We start from the raw sequence: 19407 nt of genomic DNA, 5'->3' as shown, positions 1-19407 counted from the left end.
ATTCATAGTTATGGTTTCCTGTGTCTTCATAGTTTTTTCCTAGTTTTACTTTCCCAGTTTAGTCATAGTTTAGTTTGTCACTGCATTTCTGCCTTGTCTGCACTCCTTGTCACCAGTCACAATAAAGGCTCGCTTTCAGTTAAGTTTACTCCAGTCTACTCTCGTGTGTTCGCACCTGGGTCCACCGCATGGTCTGCCTCCTCAGACCGTGACAAAGGTAGCCACAAAACCAAGGACAAGACTCCCTGAGCTCACTGACAAAGTCCCAACAGACAAGAATGCGTTCAGATGTGAAACCACCTCCAGCCCTACTATCAGAATCACTGAAACCAATGAGCTCATACACAGTACTATCACAGTAGTCCTACAAACACTGGGGTATAAAATCAATGCATGTAGAGAAAGCCACCATCCCCATCTGTGGAGAAGGTGGTTGGAAATAAAAAAAAAAAATAGCTGGTTAACAAGGGAGCAGACGTCACAAGAAAAAGGTCCTGGATGGATAATATATACAAAACTATATACATATCTAAGGATACCAGCCAAAAACTACCAGCCAAAGGCTAACAGGTCTGGACACCGTTTCAATATTTTCTTCAAACCAAATAAAGGAATTGAAAGAACATCCAATATAAGCAGCGACTGATTAGTAGTGGAAAATATTTTTGAGTGTAAGTGTCACATTATAGTATTGTTTTAAAATGACAAATTAATGATATGCCCAGTGAACGAGCAGTAGGGGATTTTAATCTATAGTAAATGTGTGAAGATATTGACGTCATGTGTCAAAAATTAGTCTGTAACATACTCTGTAATACTCAAAAAATTCAGATAAATGACAGATGTTTATGTCCCCTCAACAACGTACCCAGACAATTCATGAGATATACCTTACCAGTTCTGGGTTTAACCCCCTTTGCTTTCCAAAGTGCCTTCTTTGTGGTATATAACTTGTTGAATATATGTATATTCAACAATTTGCTAGAAACATTCCTTAGAGATTTTAGTCCATATTGACATGACAGCATCAAGTAGTTGCTGCAAACATGTTGGCTGCTCACCCATGATGCAAATTTCCTGTGCAAGATATCTGGTGACAGTGGAGGTCATTTGAGTACAGTGAAATCATTTTCATGTTGAAGAAACCAGTTTGATCTGTCTTGAGCTTTGTGACATTTTCTGCTGGAAGCAACCATTAGAAAATTGGCACACTGTGGCCATAAAGGGTTGGACGGGGTCAGTGACAATCGTCATCCAGGATGTGGTGTTTAAACAATGCTCAGCTGGTACTATGGGGCCCAAAATGTGCCAAGAAAATATCCCAAAACCATTACACCACTATCATCAGCCTGAATTTTTAATACAAGGCAGGTTGGATCCATACTTTCATGGTTAAATTCTGATCCTACCAGCTAGATGCAGAAGTAGAAGTAGACTCATACCAAGCAACATTTTCCAATTTTACATTTTCTTCTGCATACAGAAAGTGCAACAAGTGATTGTGCTACTGTTTGTTTTCCATCAGCTTAAAGCAGTCTGGCCATTCTCTTCTGAGGACAATACAAAATACTGTCGCCTTCTGGATATTTTTATGTTTTTCCAGTGTTTCTCTGCAAGCTCTATGGATGGTCCTGTGGGAAAATTCCAGTGGAGCGAAATATTCAGTCAAGCCCATCTGGCACCAACAATCTTTCAGAACTTAAAATCACCTTTCTTCCTCATTCAGATCTTTGCTTTGAACTACAACAGGTCATCTTGACCACGTCAAAATGCATTAGCTTGCTGCCATGTAATTGGCCGATTACATTATATTCAGCAAAGTGCCATGTCAGTATATATTATATTCGACTGCTATTATGACCGTTTCTCATATTTTTATCGGTCGTTTCAACAACCTTGACGCCAAACCAGCAAAACCAATAGCTTGGTTGATCAGTCTGTGTGTTTAGTAGAGGTGGGAATCACCATACATCCCACGATACGATATTATCACAATACTTAACGCACGATACGATATTATTGCAATTTTTAAAAATATTTTGCAATATTCAGATTCTGTACATAAAGGTAAACTTTATCAATATTCATTTTATCTAATATCAAAGTTTCACACTCAGTCTTTCTCTCATTTCAGTCAGTTTTATTGTTGACAAACTTGAACGGTTTGTATTACAGTCTAGTCCAACTTAACTGAATGCAACCATCTGGTACAATTATAGCTATTGTGAACTATGCAATTTATGAAAACTATGCAGCCCCTTCAGCAACTGAAGAATTTGAAAGTAAATTAAAACAAAATATAATTTTACATTAAATAAAAAAGTTTTAAACTTAATTAAAATAAAACATGTCTTAAATTAAAATAAGTAAACTGTCATGTTTATTGCTGCCAAAAAAAGAGTTAAACACATTTGGACAGTGAAGGAATGTCAGGATTCTTGCTCAGAAAAAGGAGCTGAACAACATGCTCTGAAGTCAGAGCATGTTCCATTCCACAAAAACTTTTTTTGTAACAAAATATCGATTTCTGCTGTCCCTGTATCGATACATTATTAGCAAACAAAATATCACGATACTACACAGTATCGATTTTTTTCCCCACCCCTAGTGTTTAGTGCTAATCACATGCTAAATTATTGTTGCAAATCTGGTAGATTACACCAGCTACATATCAGCATTACCAATGTGAACATGTTACTGGCTGTAGTGGCTCCACCAGGCACCCTTCAGTGTTCATTTTTTTTTATTTATCTTTCACACAAACATAATTAAATAAAAAAATTGGAACATAATCTTGCTTTGATAATACCTTTATTCAAAGCATTTGTTTTCTAATCTGAGTACATAGTGACCAGTTCTGTCTTAGGCTTTTTTTATTTATTTGCTAGTAACATTTACCCTAAGTGTTTCCACCATGCTCCAAAAAACTGACCAGCTGGGTTAGAGAGATTTTTATACAATATGAGCAGGAAATGGAAGAGTCCAACAGTGGACTGAAAACAGGGGATATGAAATTGGGAGGGAGACTTGAAAAAATCTATATAGATATATATTAGAAATATGATTATATCTGATATAAGTTAATCTTGATTTGTAAGAAATATTAGTTGACTGATGTTATTTTAAAGTTTTCTAAGTTTGTTCGTTGTTATTGTTTGGCTAAGTGCCCCACCCTTTTCTGTCTAACCTGTGTCTACATTAAATCCGTGTGCCTGAATTGTTAGGTGAAGTTAGATATATAAACCTAATCTCAGCTTGGGTTTTCTTTTGTTGAATTTATTTTGAGTTTTTGGATGTCTTTACACCATTTGGGATTTTGTGGACAGTGTTACAATTTTTCATTTAATTAAAAATGATTTTTAAAAAAATGCTTCTTACATATTTGCCCCATGTGCCTTACTGTTTGGTCCCTGACACTGATATTTAGTCCTGTTAACAGCTAAGTTTAGCTATGTTGAGGTTTGTTCTGTACACATTTGTTAGGAGAGTCTTTAAGGTCAATGACGGATCAGTTAAACACTGTATCACAAGTCATAAAAGCACAATATAAGAGCTCTAAAAACATTGAGAGTCTTTGAGAGAGAGCATACAAGGCACAGTCCTGCCTACATCTCACTCCTCACTGACCTTAGAGACTTAAACCAACCTTCATGATGACAATTCAGTTGCACTGGTACATTTCCTCTCTTGTGGATTTCATCAGTCAGCTATGATAAAAGTGCAGCCTCTTAATAAAAGCGCTCTTGTAAAAATAAAAACCAGTGTGCAATGACCCAAAGATTAATTTCTTGCAGTTAAAGACATCTTAAAAAGTTTTACTAAATCTGCCGACAGTTATCTCTAAAAAGGAAGTGATCTTTGTATCTCTATTTGTATCCACAATTTCTTAGGGAAAAAAAGTTAAAAAAAAAATAGAAACAAATCCTTGCAATCATTTGGGTCTCTCTTACACCACCTTACAGTAGCATTCTTTTGAAAATCTCTTGTTGTTTAGTTTTCGTTTTGATGTTTATGTCAGCACTGTCCTAGCACACAGGGGCCTCTCCATCATACAATGAACTTCGTAAGAGTCCAACATGCTCATCACATAATCGGACAGGAATCTATTTTCAATATATCAGAACATCATAATCCCAGGGAGGGCACCGGGTGAGGCTCAGAGAGGCAGATTTACCAGTCACATGGCTGAGAGTAAGAGAAAGACACCCAGAGATGGGGAGCAAAGAGCGAAAAGGCAAAGAACAAGAGAGTGACCCAGGGAGAGAAAAAAATCCATTAGACTAGAAGCCACATTTTATTAGGAAGCACTGCAATGCAAACACATGCAAACCAACACCAAGTCCCATTTCAGAGAAACAGGAGCGAGTGGTCATGGTGATGCTGATCTCTGTTGTGCCTGTTTAATTAATGTCTGTACATATCATAATCAGATAAAGTTCTCAGGGGGAAACATTAACATACACTTGTAAGCTGAAAACATCTACTGTGCTGCTTTGCTGAAACACTTAAGGCCTCAAGCCTCGTGGCCGACACAATTCAAGCCAAATGCTTTGGAAACACAAACGTGACATGAGTACAGTAGGAAAATGAACTGAGTAAAGCTGGGCTGTGTTACCCAGCCGCACATCCAACTGTTTGTGACGTAAGTGAGCCCAGCTGTGGAGTCTGGCACAGCGCGGAGTGTTTGGCTTGAGCCATGTTTTTTGTATCTTTCACAGTGATGTGAGACAGCTGCAAAAATGGTACTCTGGCGTGGTCAACACAAGTGGCTTTAATGGGCAGTAATGAGAAAAATGACAGCGAGTGTGTTTGAAAAATACATGTTTCCCCTTTCGCTGATTAGAAGCAAAGCTTGTGCGAATTTTAAATGATGACAAGAACATAAAGACTAACAGAATAATTTATATAAAAAAGGAAAGGATTAAATAAAAAAAGATGGTAAACAAGCCATAAAATAAGCCAGTGATGAAGAAATTATGTAAAAAACAAAAACAAAACCCAAACAACAAAAAGTAATACTCACAAGGCACAGCATGACGATACAGGTTGGCTCGGATTGTCTTCTGCAGTTCGTGGTCAGGAGAAGACTTCTGAAACCTCAAGCTCAGATAGTGCTTCAGATCCTTGTTGAGCTTGTGACCTGGAAAACATGGCCAGACAAAAACAGCTCAAATAAATAAACCTTAAAAAAGGACATCTTTTCACCGCTGACATGCTTTCATTCACCCTCAAGTAATGTCATGAAAGGCCACGACATTTCCATTGTTCAAATAGTGACAGAGGACCAGACCTTTCTCAGACAGTAAATAAACAATAACTTGTTACACATACATCTGATTCATAGTGAAGAATACAGTAAATATGTGATAATATTATCACATATTATCACAAGAGAATTAGTGGTGCTTACTATGGGGCTAATGTAAAAAAAGAGTTGGGGCCTTATAAACAGTTTGACTACAGCAGGGAAACACACACATTATGTACTAGGATGGTCCATTTATTTGGGAAAGGTAGAGACTGAGGGAGGTTTGGGTAATTGTTTATAAGGCTGTCTGATTGGCTGGAATATTCATGCACACTCATCAACCATCCAATCAGGCGTGAGGATGCTGCTGGCTGAGTTTGAACAGAGCTCCGGCGCTCACAATGGGGCCAGATGGTCAGAGCTCGCTCTCACGCCAGGGTCTCATTTAGGACCATTTAATGATCTCCAAATATATCATCCATGTCTGGGAGAGCTGGCACGCAGTTCTTGGGGGAGGTGCCATGGCCTCCTGTCGGGATCAGTTCATAGTAGAGGAGTCTCTCCTTGATCTGTGCTTCCTGATGCCAGGGTCAGTGCCCTTACTGAGGATGTATTGTTTACTTTACAACTGATGGGACTTGGAGGGAATTTAACATTACAGTAACATAAAAAGGGCCAATTGTTCTGTCAACTGGGATCCAGCTGATCCATGAAGTGACTAACTACTGCTGACAAAGCGATCAGTGTCAGTAGGGTATCTCTAATCTATGAATAAGATCAGTATGATTGTTTCCTGAATTAGTACACCTCCAAGGAGCAGGTCATACAGCACATATTTTTAACCTTCGTTTGACAACGACTAAGCAAAATTTAAAAGATAAAAGTTTGTTCAAGTTAATAGAATGGTTAATGGTTTGAGTTCAAATAAGAACTTCATAATGGTAGAGAGCAGTTAGACCTGGAAATGCCATAGCCGTAGAGTTTCAGTGAAGTACTTTTACTAAAACCCTTTAGTTTCAGTAAAGGCTTTTCAGGGTGGAGAAGTCTAAGCCAGGAAGGAGGCAGGAAGGTTTTCCAGTTTTGGAAAAAATTCTATTCAGAAGTAGGAAAAACATTACAAAAAAAGAGACAAAGCAGAATCATCAGAAGGAAAAAAACCCCCAAAACTACTGGTCATCTATCCTGAGGTTTCGTGTAACGTGACATCATCATCTGCCCCTCGTCACATCCACCCGACCACCCTCTACTTGGACACGACCATAAACACTTGAACACTGAAGTAAAACCAATAATGCAAGGCGCAGAGAATTAACAAAAAACATCTAAATCAAACATGAATAAAGAATGAGATTACAGTTGCAAAACAGTTTGTTTACACACAAATTTGAAGCTCTGTGAAAACAATATTAAAATAGAAGTTGAGAATAAGTTTACAGCTAAGATTCAGAAAGAGTGCTGGGCTAATAATACCACAGTGATTCTGCTCCTGGGTGTTTTCTGCCCTAAAACTGGAGACAGTGGCTAAGATTCTATGTTGTTGTATATTTCAGTTTCTGTGCACACACGTACACACACACACATGCACACACATAGCCCACCGTGTAATTCAGTGCAAGCAAAGCACAGTCAGGTAATTGTTACCTAGCAACCAGCCAGTGCTGACGACCATCATTACGGTCCCTGCTAGGCAAGCAGAAGTCAGATTGTAAGAGGAAAAACAGATACAACAGCATACTCTCTCAGACATGCAAGCACACACACACACACACACACACACATGCACACATCTTTTTGAATCACTGCATCCTTTGCTGTTTTCATGTCTGTAGCGATTTGATTTATACAAACAATGCTTCATCTAAAATAAGATGTGTTACACATACATTAGCGGGCGCCTTTACTGTCTTGTCAGTTTTGCTGGCTCAGATGCTTTCCCTGAGATTAGACCGCTGTCGGGAACAACCCCCCCTCCCACGGGTGTTACAGTTAGCAGAGGGTGGGCCGCCTAGGTGTCATGCTCCATCAATGAGAAAGTCATCAAATATTCAATATTTATGAGGATTATAGGCATGTGGATCACAGATTACCACTGCACCACTGTGGCATGCGTATGTATGTGTGTGTGTGCATGCACTTTATATGCCGTTTATTTATATTCTACCTGAATTTTGAATTACAAATGCTGTTGTGCAAAGCAAATGAGCAAATGGTTTGGTGGTGAAGATGCAGCCTTCTGCAAGTTAAACTGTAAAATTAAAAAATATTTCTATAAAGATGTTGAACAAATAAGCACTCCTCTCATGGAAAATTCATGGTTTGATTTGATACATATTAGCCGTGTCACAATTTCTGATATATTTTTATTACAGCAAGAAAAAGGGGCCTTGGATTTTTTTTTTCAATTTCTTACCATGTTCAAGGACTTTAACTAAAACACAATTTTTTTCTTGACCTATTTAAAGCGGTTTTCCAGCAGCATGTGACACAAAGCTTTAAAATGCAACAAAAACAACCAGATGTGGTGTAAAAAGTGGAGATAATATCTCAGCGACGACGGCGCTGCAGTGTTCCACAGATTTTTTGAACAATGGACATGGTGAATTGTTCAATTCACCATGAGCTGAATGGAGATCCCTGTATTGTGTACGCTAAGAGCGCTGTATTGTTACTGGGAATGTACTGGACATTCTCATACAGCTACTGCTAATCCACAACTAATCTCTCCTAAACACAGTCTTTATAATGCTGTTGTTCTTTTTTTGTTTTGTTTTTTAAAAAGGCACATACTACTACTGCACTGAACATATACATTTTTGATTTGATACCTTATAACATGGGAAAATGTTAATATCTGTGATGTAATGTGAAAAATACATTTATAGTGTAAAGTCTACAGAGTCATTGAATTCTGCACAGTAATCTGTCATATCCACTTGCACAAGTTCCACTTTGGTGTTGTTTTGGCTGGTTGTGTACCTCTCAATGATTCATAGATAATACAGAGAGAGATCCTGCAGCAGATTGAACTTTCTGGAAGAAAATTATGTGATTAAAAAAATGTGCAGCTTCCTTGAATCTGTGTTTGGTTTCTTCTCCTCCTGTAATAGTGCTGTTATTGAGGTTTTGTCAAAGTGGTGACACCTATTGTTCAGGAGAATACTGCAGCAAGTACCAACACTCTCAGTACTGATGTAACTGGTACAGAGCTGGTTGTGTTGGTGTTTGTGCATAATGCATCCAGTGTGGTGGGTATGAATGGCCCATAAGGAATGGGTGTCTCTTAATCAGGTTAAGAAAAGAAGATATGTAAGCAAGTAAAAACTGCTCTGGTAAAAGAAGAAGTCTAAAAACAAGAACCAAGGGCTTATGGAAGTGGAAAGTCAGAAATCTCGAGTTGCAATTGGAATTTTCAAATGGAACTTCCCAGTCAGAAAGTTGGAGAAACCCTTCCAACCCTGATTTGTCCACAGATCCAGGATGGCAGCAGTGCTAATAAACAGTAGCAAAACTGTGATGCTTGTACTCTTTACTAGGCCTGGTGTGCATTTTTTAAATCTATACATAAGCCACACACAGAGCAGTGACACAGGCTCCATCCATGAATGTGTTGCAGCTGCTACAGGAAAAAAAAATAGAGGATCACAAGAAATAGTGCGTTCATCCTCTAAATGTTTGTACCAAAGGACATATTTACTTTGTAGTAGTTAATGACTGACTGACTAACATTGCTATCCTTACAGCAAAACTGCTTGGATAGTTAGGAATTTGAGGCGAGACAATGAATTAGTTAAAAGACAAAGGTTAAATGCTTTTCCTCAAAGATCATATTTACAATAGTCACAGTTTTATTATGTAAAATATGAATATTTTCTGATCTTATCTTCTGTAATATAAAGTTATTATGGCATATTATCAAATTAATTACATATTATGATGCCTGTCTTACTTTAATAATGAATATCAGACCTTAGTTTTGGTAAACACGGGCAATATAGTAAGTATAAATGTCTTTCACGAACACATGCAGCGCAAAAAATGCCATACCATTTTGTCAGTGAAAATGACAGAGAATCTGTGTCTAAATGATAAGATAGATCCTTTAAGAAGTTGAAGAAGATATTCTTGATTTTCATAACAATCAAATCACTCCATCAGGGAAAAATCTGAGACACCAGAGACATTAGCGCTTTGAGAGATGGTTCTTGGGAGTTAGGATGTTTGTGAAGCTGGCTGGTAAAAGACTGTGTGTGACAGAGATTGGTGCTTTTCAAGTCTGATGAGGCAGAAGAGAGATGTGTGAATATGTAAGGGCCCCTGTCCTTTTCCAGATTGACAGAGAGCGCCGGAGAGAGATGGATTTAACCCAAATAAGAGTGGATTATACACATCCTCCATGCCTCCAGTCAGCATTACATAACCTTAAATCTAGTTATGCATCCCTGTCTCAATTTGGAAATGGAGGTGGAGGCTGGGGGACGCAGCATGTGCACTTAAACATCTAAAGAGATAGAGATTTACACATTCTCACATTTATTGACTTGACTGCGAAAGCAGAGATAAATACACACAAAATGCATCCACGTCGTGATCATGTGATGTTAATTGGAGAGGCTATCATAAGAGCTTGTCTTTAGAAGAGACATTTGAAGAGGATAAAAAGAAAATCTCATGCATTAAAACATGCTGGCCAGATGACAAGAGCACACAAACATATGGCCGTGACTGGCTAAAACATCAGCAGAAGACTGTGCAAAGCAGCTGCAGACTATAGTACCACAGAGCAGCTGTCGTCACTACGAGTCACTGCTACTGCGTGTCAATCAAGCGTGTGGAAATAAACATGCCATTCAAACCACAGGCTTAGGCATCCAAACACCAGCGGTGTTGTGGAGGTGTTTGTGATTGTTTTTTATGTAAAAGTAGTCAGCAGCTTTTGCCATCAGTTTTTAGGAAATATCCACCATATCAGTGTGTTTGCTGTCTGCCTGTGAAGCTCTGCTCAGCTGCTGATTGGAATTCATCTCCCATTCTAAAGCTCAACACTGCCCTCTGTGTCTCCAATCCTCATAGCCTGCAAGCCTGATTCCAGCAGATCCGTTACCATGGCAACACAGAGCCAACCTGCAAATGACATGAGCCATGTGTGGTCATTAGAGGATGCTGCCCTCCAGTGGTGGATCTCAATTATGTGAGTTCTAATAAGAAAACATAAACAAAAAGAAACAAAAAGATGTGGAGATTTTAGACCAGAGTGCTTTCACTTCATTTGTAACTTTGTAATTTTGCTTTACCACATTTCACAGGAAAATGTAATAAAAAAAAAAAATCCTTTAAAAATACTGTACTACTACTGCTGCTTTTACTTAGTGACCTTAGTTTTGCTTCCACCTCTGCCACAAAGGTGTTTGTAGTAGTAAAAAAAGAGTTGGACAGCACATAAAAACTGTCTGCAACCAAGGTCTGACAAATCATGTGTAACGAAAAAAAAAATCAACACAACTGTTTAATCCCAAGATAAAGACCACACAAGCAGGCGTAGTTTCATGCTGGCCATAGCAGAAAGAATCCCTAAATTACAGCTGCTCTCTGGGAGAATGCTGCACAGTTTATACTCTGCAAGTGGTAATTACCATAAGAAAAGTGTGTATTGTATGATAAGATGGTAATAATGGAAACTTTAAACACTTGTTTTCCACTTTATTTACATTAAAGTAGACTCAAAACAAACATAAACATCCCCAAAGATAACTCTGTAACACCAGCAAGCCTCTGGAGAAACCTCCCTTCTCCAGAGGAAGTTGCAGCTGGCACCGATTAGATGTTAAACGGTAGGCAAGTTGCCCTTATGTGTAAAGCAGGACAGTCAATCATGCAGACGGACACACACACACACACACACACACACACACACACACACACACACACACACACACACACACACACACACACACACACACACACACACACACACACACACACACTTCTGCCTATTATAAAATGGCACCTGTGGTGATGACAGACGGATTGCTTAAGAAAAGGTTTACTTCCAAGCAGAGGGTGTTAGGCAAAGGTGACCGTGTTAAGATATTTGGGTATAAAAATTCCAGGTGCCACCAGTCATTCTTTCAAATTACCTAATATGTTGTCTTTTAAAGAAAGTTTTAATTCCTGTTAATTTCCTTGCTGATAGTTGAATGGCTTTGTTGGCTGGCTGAGCTGCTGAGCATAGTGATTGGAAACAGAGGGAGGCTGGTATGAAACGCAGAGAGCTGCAGAACTGCTAGTGCAAACTTCTGTTGTGTTCAGTCAAAGCCGGCCTAACTGTTTCTAGTCCTAATGGTGCGCTAAGGGCCTGCTGCTGCAGGTTAGCAGTGACAGCACAGAGTAGCACTAACCTTCTCATCTCAGCTATAGTACTAACCAACTGTTTAAACAGTAACTTACAGAAGCTAGCAGACAGTTCATCTAGTGCTCTTCCCCATCATAACACCGTCTACATCAGGATGAGATGAACAAAGAGAAACGTCCTGCAAAACTGCGAAGGCCTCAATAGCTTTTTCGATCACAGCTTAACTGAGAAGGCTCCACTCTGGCTGCGTCCTTCTATCTGTGGCACAAAGTCACGCATGGACCGAAATGCTTTCTGTGAATGTTTCAAGCAATCTCAGGTTGATAACCCTGAGCTTAAACAAAGAAATGGTATTTCCTCCAGGTGACAAATAATATTGTATTTCCTCTGCTGATTCCAAATAATAGCCACAGAGAAGGAACTGGAAATGTTGGTTCTTAAACAGTAAATTCCATTGTTTAAGCAGCTTCCTGTGGGTCTCAGCACATCCCGTCAGTCAACATTAGACTCTCCAGTTACAGATGAGAGCATTTAACTCTACATTATCCAGTAATACAAGGAGGGGCTGTCTGAGAGAGGTTAACATCGGGTGGGATGCAAGAGACAAAACTAATCAAATACTCCTGCTCTCAGTGATGTGCTTCACTTGACTCTCTCGGTGTGATAAAGTAGCTGCAATCTCCAGCTATTACACATCCATTACCCTGCCCAGTTAATGACAGCTGATACAGAAGACTTGATAGTAGTGATATTAAACATGGATCTCACATTTTTGTTCTCATGGGAACTGAATGCATACACACGATTTCTGTCGCTCCTTTATAGCCATATGAACATACAGAGACAGAAAGGAAGTGCTTTTAGGGTCATCTGCACATGTTCACCACTAGCAGCCCTGCAATCAGAGTGCCAGGGATGGAGAGGAAAAAACAACAATCACAGATAGGTCTGCCATACAGCTATGGACTGGTCCTCTGCCATCTCCTCCTATAATTACCTCCATAACCAGCCACACCCAGAACTCCTTTTATGTTACTCCCACTGTAACATCCTGCTTTCAATGGGACCATGGAGAACCCGAGTGTCAGCATCATATTCAGCAAAATAACACCATCTGGGCAGTGACACAATGTTAAAGTGAGAAAACTCAGTCTGTCTTCCTTATATCTGTTTTCATATATATATATTTTGTTGGCCAATTAAAAAGCAAGAGTCACGACTGCACAAAAGTTAAAAGTTACACTAACTTTGCTAACAACAATAAGCAAAAACTGTGTTTGTGTTTTGCTGCATATTTTTTGAATAACACATTTTTTAAATGCAAAAAAAAAAAGGGGGGGAGGACAGAGCGGCTTGAATGGCAATGAAATCATTGTATTTATTAATCTGACAATTATTTTGTCAAACATGAAAAATGACAAACATTAAAAAATGCCTCTCAGAGGGGACTTGGTGCCTCCACAGTGTAGCGTTTACACATTGTTCAGTTCTGGGAGGAGACACGCAAGGATTGCATCAAGAAGGGCACCCAGCATGAAAATATGCCATAACATGTGGCAGCTCCTCGTGAATAAAGAAGCAGCCGAAAGTATTTATGACTTTTTTTCCCCTTTCTCTGCAAAATTTAAAAAAACATGACAAAAAAACCTTCTTATGAAAAGAACAATCAATCGGTATGGTCATCGCAAACAAACTCAACTCTCCTTAACCAAAGAAACACTGTCGCATAACTTGGTCACCTTACTTTGGTGTGGTATGGCAGGTCGTCACAGTTTAGTTAGCCACTCTTTACATGATTCATTTTCACAACTTGATTCCTTCTAACTGTATGCTGTCCTTCTCTGTAGTTCCTAAATGCTAGATTGGAGCATTTCAGGAAGCCAGTCAGACCCATGTGGGCTAAATGTTTGACACTTCTCCTCTATGCAGTATTATTTTGTATTTGTATTATATGAAAAAGTCATTTTTTAAAAAGTTAGCAGCACATAGTTAATAGTAAGCTTTGTTTTTTGTCAAGGTAGTTTAATATGCAGAACCCAGTCCTGACCCAGTTGTCCTGCGTTGTGCTGCTGAGTCAGAGTCAGCAGAGCATGATAGGAGAATGGGTTTGAAGGAAGAGTCACAGTCAAAGACACGCAAAAACACACAAGCGCACACAGCAAAGCGAACAGAGGCAGTATGTTCCACTCCAGTGCGCTGCATCTGTTCATTGCTAAATATAACCAGAGGAACCCAGGCCTACTCTTCCCTTTGCTCTGTGTTACAGGCTGAGCAGGACAAAGGATGAAGAAAGAATGAAAAAAAAACATGCACAAGGAGGCGAATCAAAGGTTTATTCAGCTATGAAAACTAAAAGAAAGACTAGAAACCTGAGGTTTGAGACAAGGGTCGATCTTAAATGATGTGGGCACGATCCAAGATAAACAGCCAAAAATATTTTAACACAGACTAAACACGGACAGATTTTCCTGTCAAATACTGGAACACCAAACTCAACACACTCCAGATGGCAGGATCTCTATTCTTATCCCTCGAGTTCATTTGTAATGTGAAGGAAAAACATTTCTTTGTGCCACGTTTCTAGAAAAAAAAAAAATAAAAAAAAATGCACACAAAGCAACTATTTTAATACACCATTGTATCTGTTTTCCTCCCATGGGCAACATATGTTAAAAAAAAGATGCTTTGGGCCAGTTGAATCCTCCCTGATGCTGATAGAGAGCATCAGGCTACAGCTGTCGGTATGCAAGCGTGCCATCAGTTCTAACTGGCTGCTTCTGTTAAATGTCATTGCCTGCCTGGTCATGACACACACAAAGGGCCCCTCTGTCATTAATGTCCCCTCTTTCACAGGAGCCAATGACCACGGGCAATGAGACAGGGAAGAGATACGTGTCCCACCTCCTCTTTTAATTTCCCCGCCTGTCGACTGCTGCAGCAGTCTGGAGCACATCACACCAGAGGGATGAACATTTCATCACCAGCCAGTATATGATGAAACACAATAAAACACAAGACAAGAAATTACCACATTAGGCTTGAATTATGGTTTATATGTATTTAGATGATTAGTGGAAAATGGGAAGCTTCTCCGCCCAGTGTAATAACCACTAATTTGTACCTTGAGGGCTGTAATTGAAGGGACTGCTCGTGCTGTTGATCCAGCACACAAACAAACCAGTGAAGTTTGCTCGAAGGGGAGAAGAGGAGACGGGACATCCAAAAAACTCTCTGCTATGTTAAACTAAGTAATAATGAATTTACCATATATGAAGCCCTACTTTTACAAAGATACCCTTCCTAACTTAGGGGTTATCCATCAAATATACAGGGCTCTGTATAGCTGAAAAACATGAGGACCCACAGGGAGATTCATTAAATTATAACCGTCATGTGAATTTCCTCACTTTGTAATGCAATGGCTACCAGGATTTTGTGCTGAGAGGTGGCAGTATCTCAGAAATGCCAGCTGTGCAAGTTTGTCAGAGGATTTAGCTAATATACTGAAAAAACAGTACTCCCAACCAGAAAGTGAGCAGGAATTACAGGATATAAAGTGGGTTCAATAAACCTTCTTGCAGACCGATAAGGGACAACAAAAAAAAGCAAGAATGTTTCACTTACAGATGAACACACAAACACACATAACACACATCAGACTGATACCTGGGGATCAGCAGCTGAGATAAGATTAAAGCCTGAGTCAGATCTAAAGTCCTTAGATCTGAGCAGCCAGTGTGGTTATTATGATGCTGAAAACCTTCACAGGTGCATTTCAGTCCTGGCTATTCAAAGAGAATCATCCTCAACACACAACACAAGCTCTCTTTCCTTAAAAAGAAGACACAAGAAAACAACGGGAAGACAGACGGGACAGTATGAAAACATTATGTTTAGAGAAAAGAACTCGAAGAGACAATCAGTCAATCAAACGGTGCAGCAGAGCGTGAACAGAAAAAAAATCGGATGATCTGTTGTAGGATGCTGCCTCCCAAACTCATGCACCGCTTCTGGCTTTTGGTGATGCAATGTGATTTATTGGTTGGTTAAATCTAAGCATCCCCATGGGTGACAATTTAACAGATGGTCCAGAGAACAGAAGAGCTTGTCCCGTTTTGTAAGCGCAGTGTAGAAAACATGCAAAAATGGACAGACTTCAACCCAAAAAGATAAAAAAGACTCTTACAAACAAGAGACAAAATAATGAAGACAAAAAAATTGGAAGATTTACCACATGATGCACAAAAAGATGGCATTTTAAGCAACACAAGAACCTACGTCAAGCAAGGTTTTCTCTGCACATAAACCATCGGTGCTGAACTGCTTCAGACTAAAAGTGAATATATGTCTGTGTATAATGGTAGACTGCAGTCCTTCATACATCACTGACCATCAAACCATCAATTCCCCGACCTTCAGACTATAAGAAATCACAGATTCTCCTTCACAGCTGGACAGCACAAAAAAGGCTGGATCAGAGGGCCTTTAAAGACATGAAGAGGCAGTGTTTGCGGGGTTCATCATGCTGCCGTACCAAGCGAGTGGCGATGTGGACCCGTGAGCCTAAAGATGGGAAGTCTTCTGCAATGGAAATTATTAATATAAAACTTAATATTTCAGCTATTTTTAAAGCTATTTGTTGCTTTTTTCAGTCATATAAGAGAGCAAATCAGTTTTGGACTCACATTAAATAAAACAAGATCTTAACAACATGTGAAAGCGATTAAAGTTGACTTAAAAGTAAGAAAGGGGGGGTCAAAAAACACAATAAAATCATAAGTTTTTCATTTAGAAATTTAACCACATATTACATCAGTCTGTTGAGATCACTACAATGAGATTAAGCACTGCTTCCCAATCACTTCTGCTTCTGTTAAGTTTAACTGCGAATGCTTTAAGTGCTTTAATACGACGTAGTGTTTGATGTGATATAATGTGTCAAGTACTTGTGCTATTGAGCTCTCTTTTAATGAGGCTGCTGGTAATGGGTGACTGCATATCAACACTTATAATATCAACCAAAAGTAGGAGCAGTATTCATGAAGGAATCTGTTTTTTTTAAAAATAGGTTTTCAGATGTTTTCAGATTATAGTGAAGAACATTCTTGGGTGTCTTTTGTCATTACTTCCATTGTGGGTGTATTGTAGTCAAGGCTATTGTCACATGAATGTTTAAACCTAATTTGTAATCCCTTCCTTCCCACATACTTTACGTTAATATGACAAGAAGGGCCATGACAATAAGACTGGACCATTTCCAGTGCTTACTCAGGCATATTCAAGTCAGTGGTGTGTTCAAGATATAATACAAGGAAGGATGTGTTTTAATTGTCGCCAAACATAGTTAAGACCTTGTGGCTTTTTAACAGCTTTTCCTGTTTAAAACATGCACGACAAGCTACATATGGATAATGAAGCTGTCATTTTGTGTGGCGTGTGATTGCACTGTGCGGTTATTGCTGACCAGTTTGTTCAGTGTTTCATTTTGAGTGCTGCTTTCATCATTTGCAATGTTTCCAGTTGCATCTTTGATTGTGCAACTCTTTCCTCTTTTCCATGCTTCTCCAAAGACTTTGAGGTTTCTTTTTATAGACAAAAGTTACAACTATTAACTTTGCTAATGTATCTTATGAAACTATGTTCCCAATTAAATCAAAAGATGAAAAAGACTTAAAAGGGAATTAAAGAAAGAACCCTCAGAGTTGAACAACCTGTCTGGTGGAAATCCTCTATGTAAATTGTTACATTTTATATATGTATTCTTATTTCACCATGACAGCTGTGCAAACTTCATCTGCCGCAAAGTCACGCTAGAGACATAGCCTTTGAGTTTGTCGAATTAAAATAAGAAATGTATATATTAACGTGTCAGACATCTTCAACTTACCTAAGAAAGTCTGTTTGTGTTCAGTTTGATAGCAAAGTTATTTTCTGTTTGAATGTCAGGCGACAGCTTTATCTGAGAAAGTCCAGGTTTCATTTTTGTCATAACTGCAGACAGAGAAGGATCTTTAATCACCGAAATCATAACTGTGACACAGCCAAGTGCTTCTATTTTTATCGTAGGAATTAAATAAACTCTTCAGTTCAGCTTTGCTATTCTTCACTAAAACTGTTACATGGCATTAAAACAATTGTTAAAGGTAGGGCAAAGCTCGATTTAAACAAAAGTAACTTAAAAATTCATTTTAAATCCACCTGTACGACAAACACTTGATCATTTTTTAAAAAGGGTTGCAAAAAAACATCTGTAATAGCAGAAATAGAAAGGTTGAAACCCTGTATTCATTTAGTCATGCATGCAAACTTTAATAATCAGCACAGAAAATCCTTTGCTTACACCTTACACTACTGAGAGCCACAGTATTATACACTTATTAAACCATACATCTACAGGCCAGTGGACACTCTTTCAAGGATGAGGATGTACACATCCTGGACAGAGAGCAACGAGTGTGAGCAGCGAGTCAGGGAGGCCATTTACGTGAAAAGGGAAAGACCACGTCTGAATCGTGGAGGGGGCTTAAGGGTACATCTTTCGCCATCTTACAATGCTGCGATTGCAGCCATTCCCCAAGTCTCTGTGAATGGTACTCGTGTCCACTGATCAGTGGTCTTTGATCAATGGTCATGAGAATTTCCATGTTAATGATCAAGGAACTGACCTCCCAGCCCATTGTTCATTCAGTGGTGCTAGTTTCATTTATTGTGCAAATGTAATGTTTATAAGATTGGGGAAACCTGCAGTCAGCTGAAGAAGTCACGTGGATGAGTGACGAAATGTTTCCCCCACTGAAAACGCTACGTCTAGATGAACACAATCAACCTTTTGGGATTTAATCATGCAGTATTATATTATATTATACCATATTATATTATATTGTACTTAATTTAAAGACGTGCCAAACTTCTTTTTCTTCCGCCATTCTGCAAATGTACAAGAATTGCTAACTTTAGGACTGAAGAACTAAATGTTCAGTGTATTAAATGTACAATTGGAGGACAGAAATAGATCTTTCTAATCTAGAAAGCTATATGGATTATGCTTTAATTAGTCCTATCCTCTATGCAACCAGCTCAGAACAAAGTATTTCTACTCTCTGTATGCCCAGCTCCCCCATGGGCACACCTCACCCCTGAGCACAGCCAGATGCTGCCAAATTGTGATGAACAGCTGCAGCCCAAGGTCAGTCCTTCCCTTGTACAGGCAGAAGCATGCAAACAGTCCCAGAAGGTGTCATGGATCTGTTTTATCTTAAAAGAACAGCAGGAACCGATATTTAGCTTTTATCATCGTATAATGTCTTCTGCTGAGAGTTTTAAAAATATCCCCCCTCCGTGTCTGCTCCTTATTTTAAAACAGTTATCTGAGGATATTTTGGTCAGACTGTGGCATTTGCAGTGATGTTCAACTGATTAAACAGACTAAGCTACCATATATAACCTCACACAGAAGCTCTATATTGAGAACAGAAGTAAACATAAAAGAGTACAACATTATTTTTCTTCTGCAAACTTAATAAGATTCGAGCCAGCTTCAGGTCAGGTTTATAAAGGCAGTGTAACAAAAGAAGAGACACAGAGTGAGTTACACAAGCTGATGTTCAAAGTAAGTTTAGCTGACAATGACAGCTGGTAAAAGTGCTTCCATCAATTAACTCACTTTGACAAGGAGTCTAAATTTACAATACAGTGCTTCAGAACAGCTGTAAGAAAAACAGCACGTGGTCTGATATCTGGACGCATGCGTCAGATTGTAGTAAATTTGTACAATATTCTCCCTCAGTCCTCTCAGGCCAGAGGACTGAGG

At 39.0% G+C, this 19407-nt stretch overlaps 1 protein-coding gene across 13 annotated transcripts in view; it reads right to left on the bottom strand.

Annotated features, from left to right (window-relative positions):
• LOC101472309 (membrane-associated guanylate kinase, WW and PDZ domain-containing protein 1) overlaps positions 1 to 19407 on the bottom strand; it is a 98221-nt gene that overhangs the window by 59210 nt on the left and 19604 nt on the right. For all 13 annotated transcript variants that reach the window (XM_076877923.1, XM_076877916.1, XM_012917795.5 and 10 more), the window contains exon 2: positions 5024 to 5140. In XM_076877923.1, coding sequence (XP_076734038.1) covers positions 5024 to 5140 — 117 coding nt within the window. The remainder of the gene's footprint in view (positions 1 to 5023; positions 5141 to 19407) is intronic.

Source organism: Maylandia zebra, linkage group LG20, assembly GCF_041146795.1.
Source record: "Maylandia zebra isolate NMK-2024a linkage group LG20, Mzebra_GT3a, whole genome shotgun sequence".
Lineage (NCBI taxonomy): Eukaryota > Metazoa > Chordata > Actinopteri > Cichliformes > Cichlidae > Maylandia > Maylandia zebra.
The sequence above is the reverse complement of the archived record's forward strand: the minus strand, read 5'-3'. Positions and strand labels throughout refer to the sequence as shown.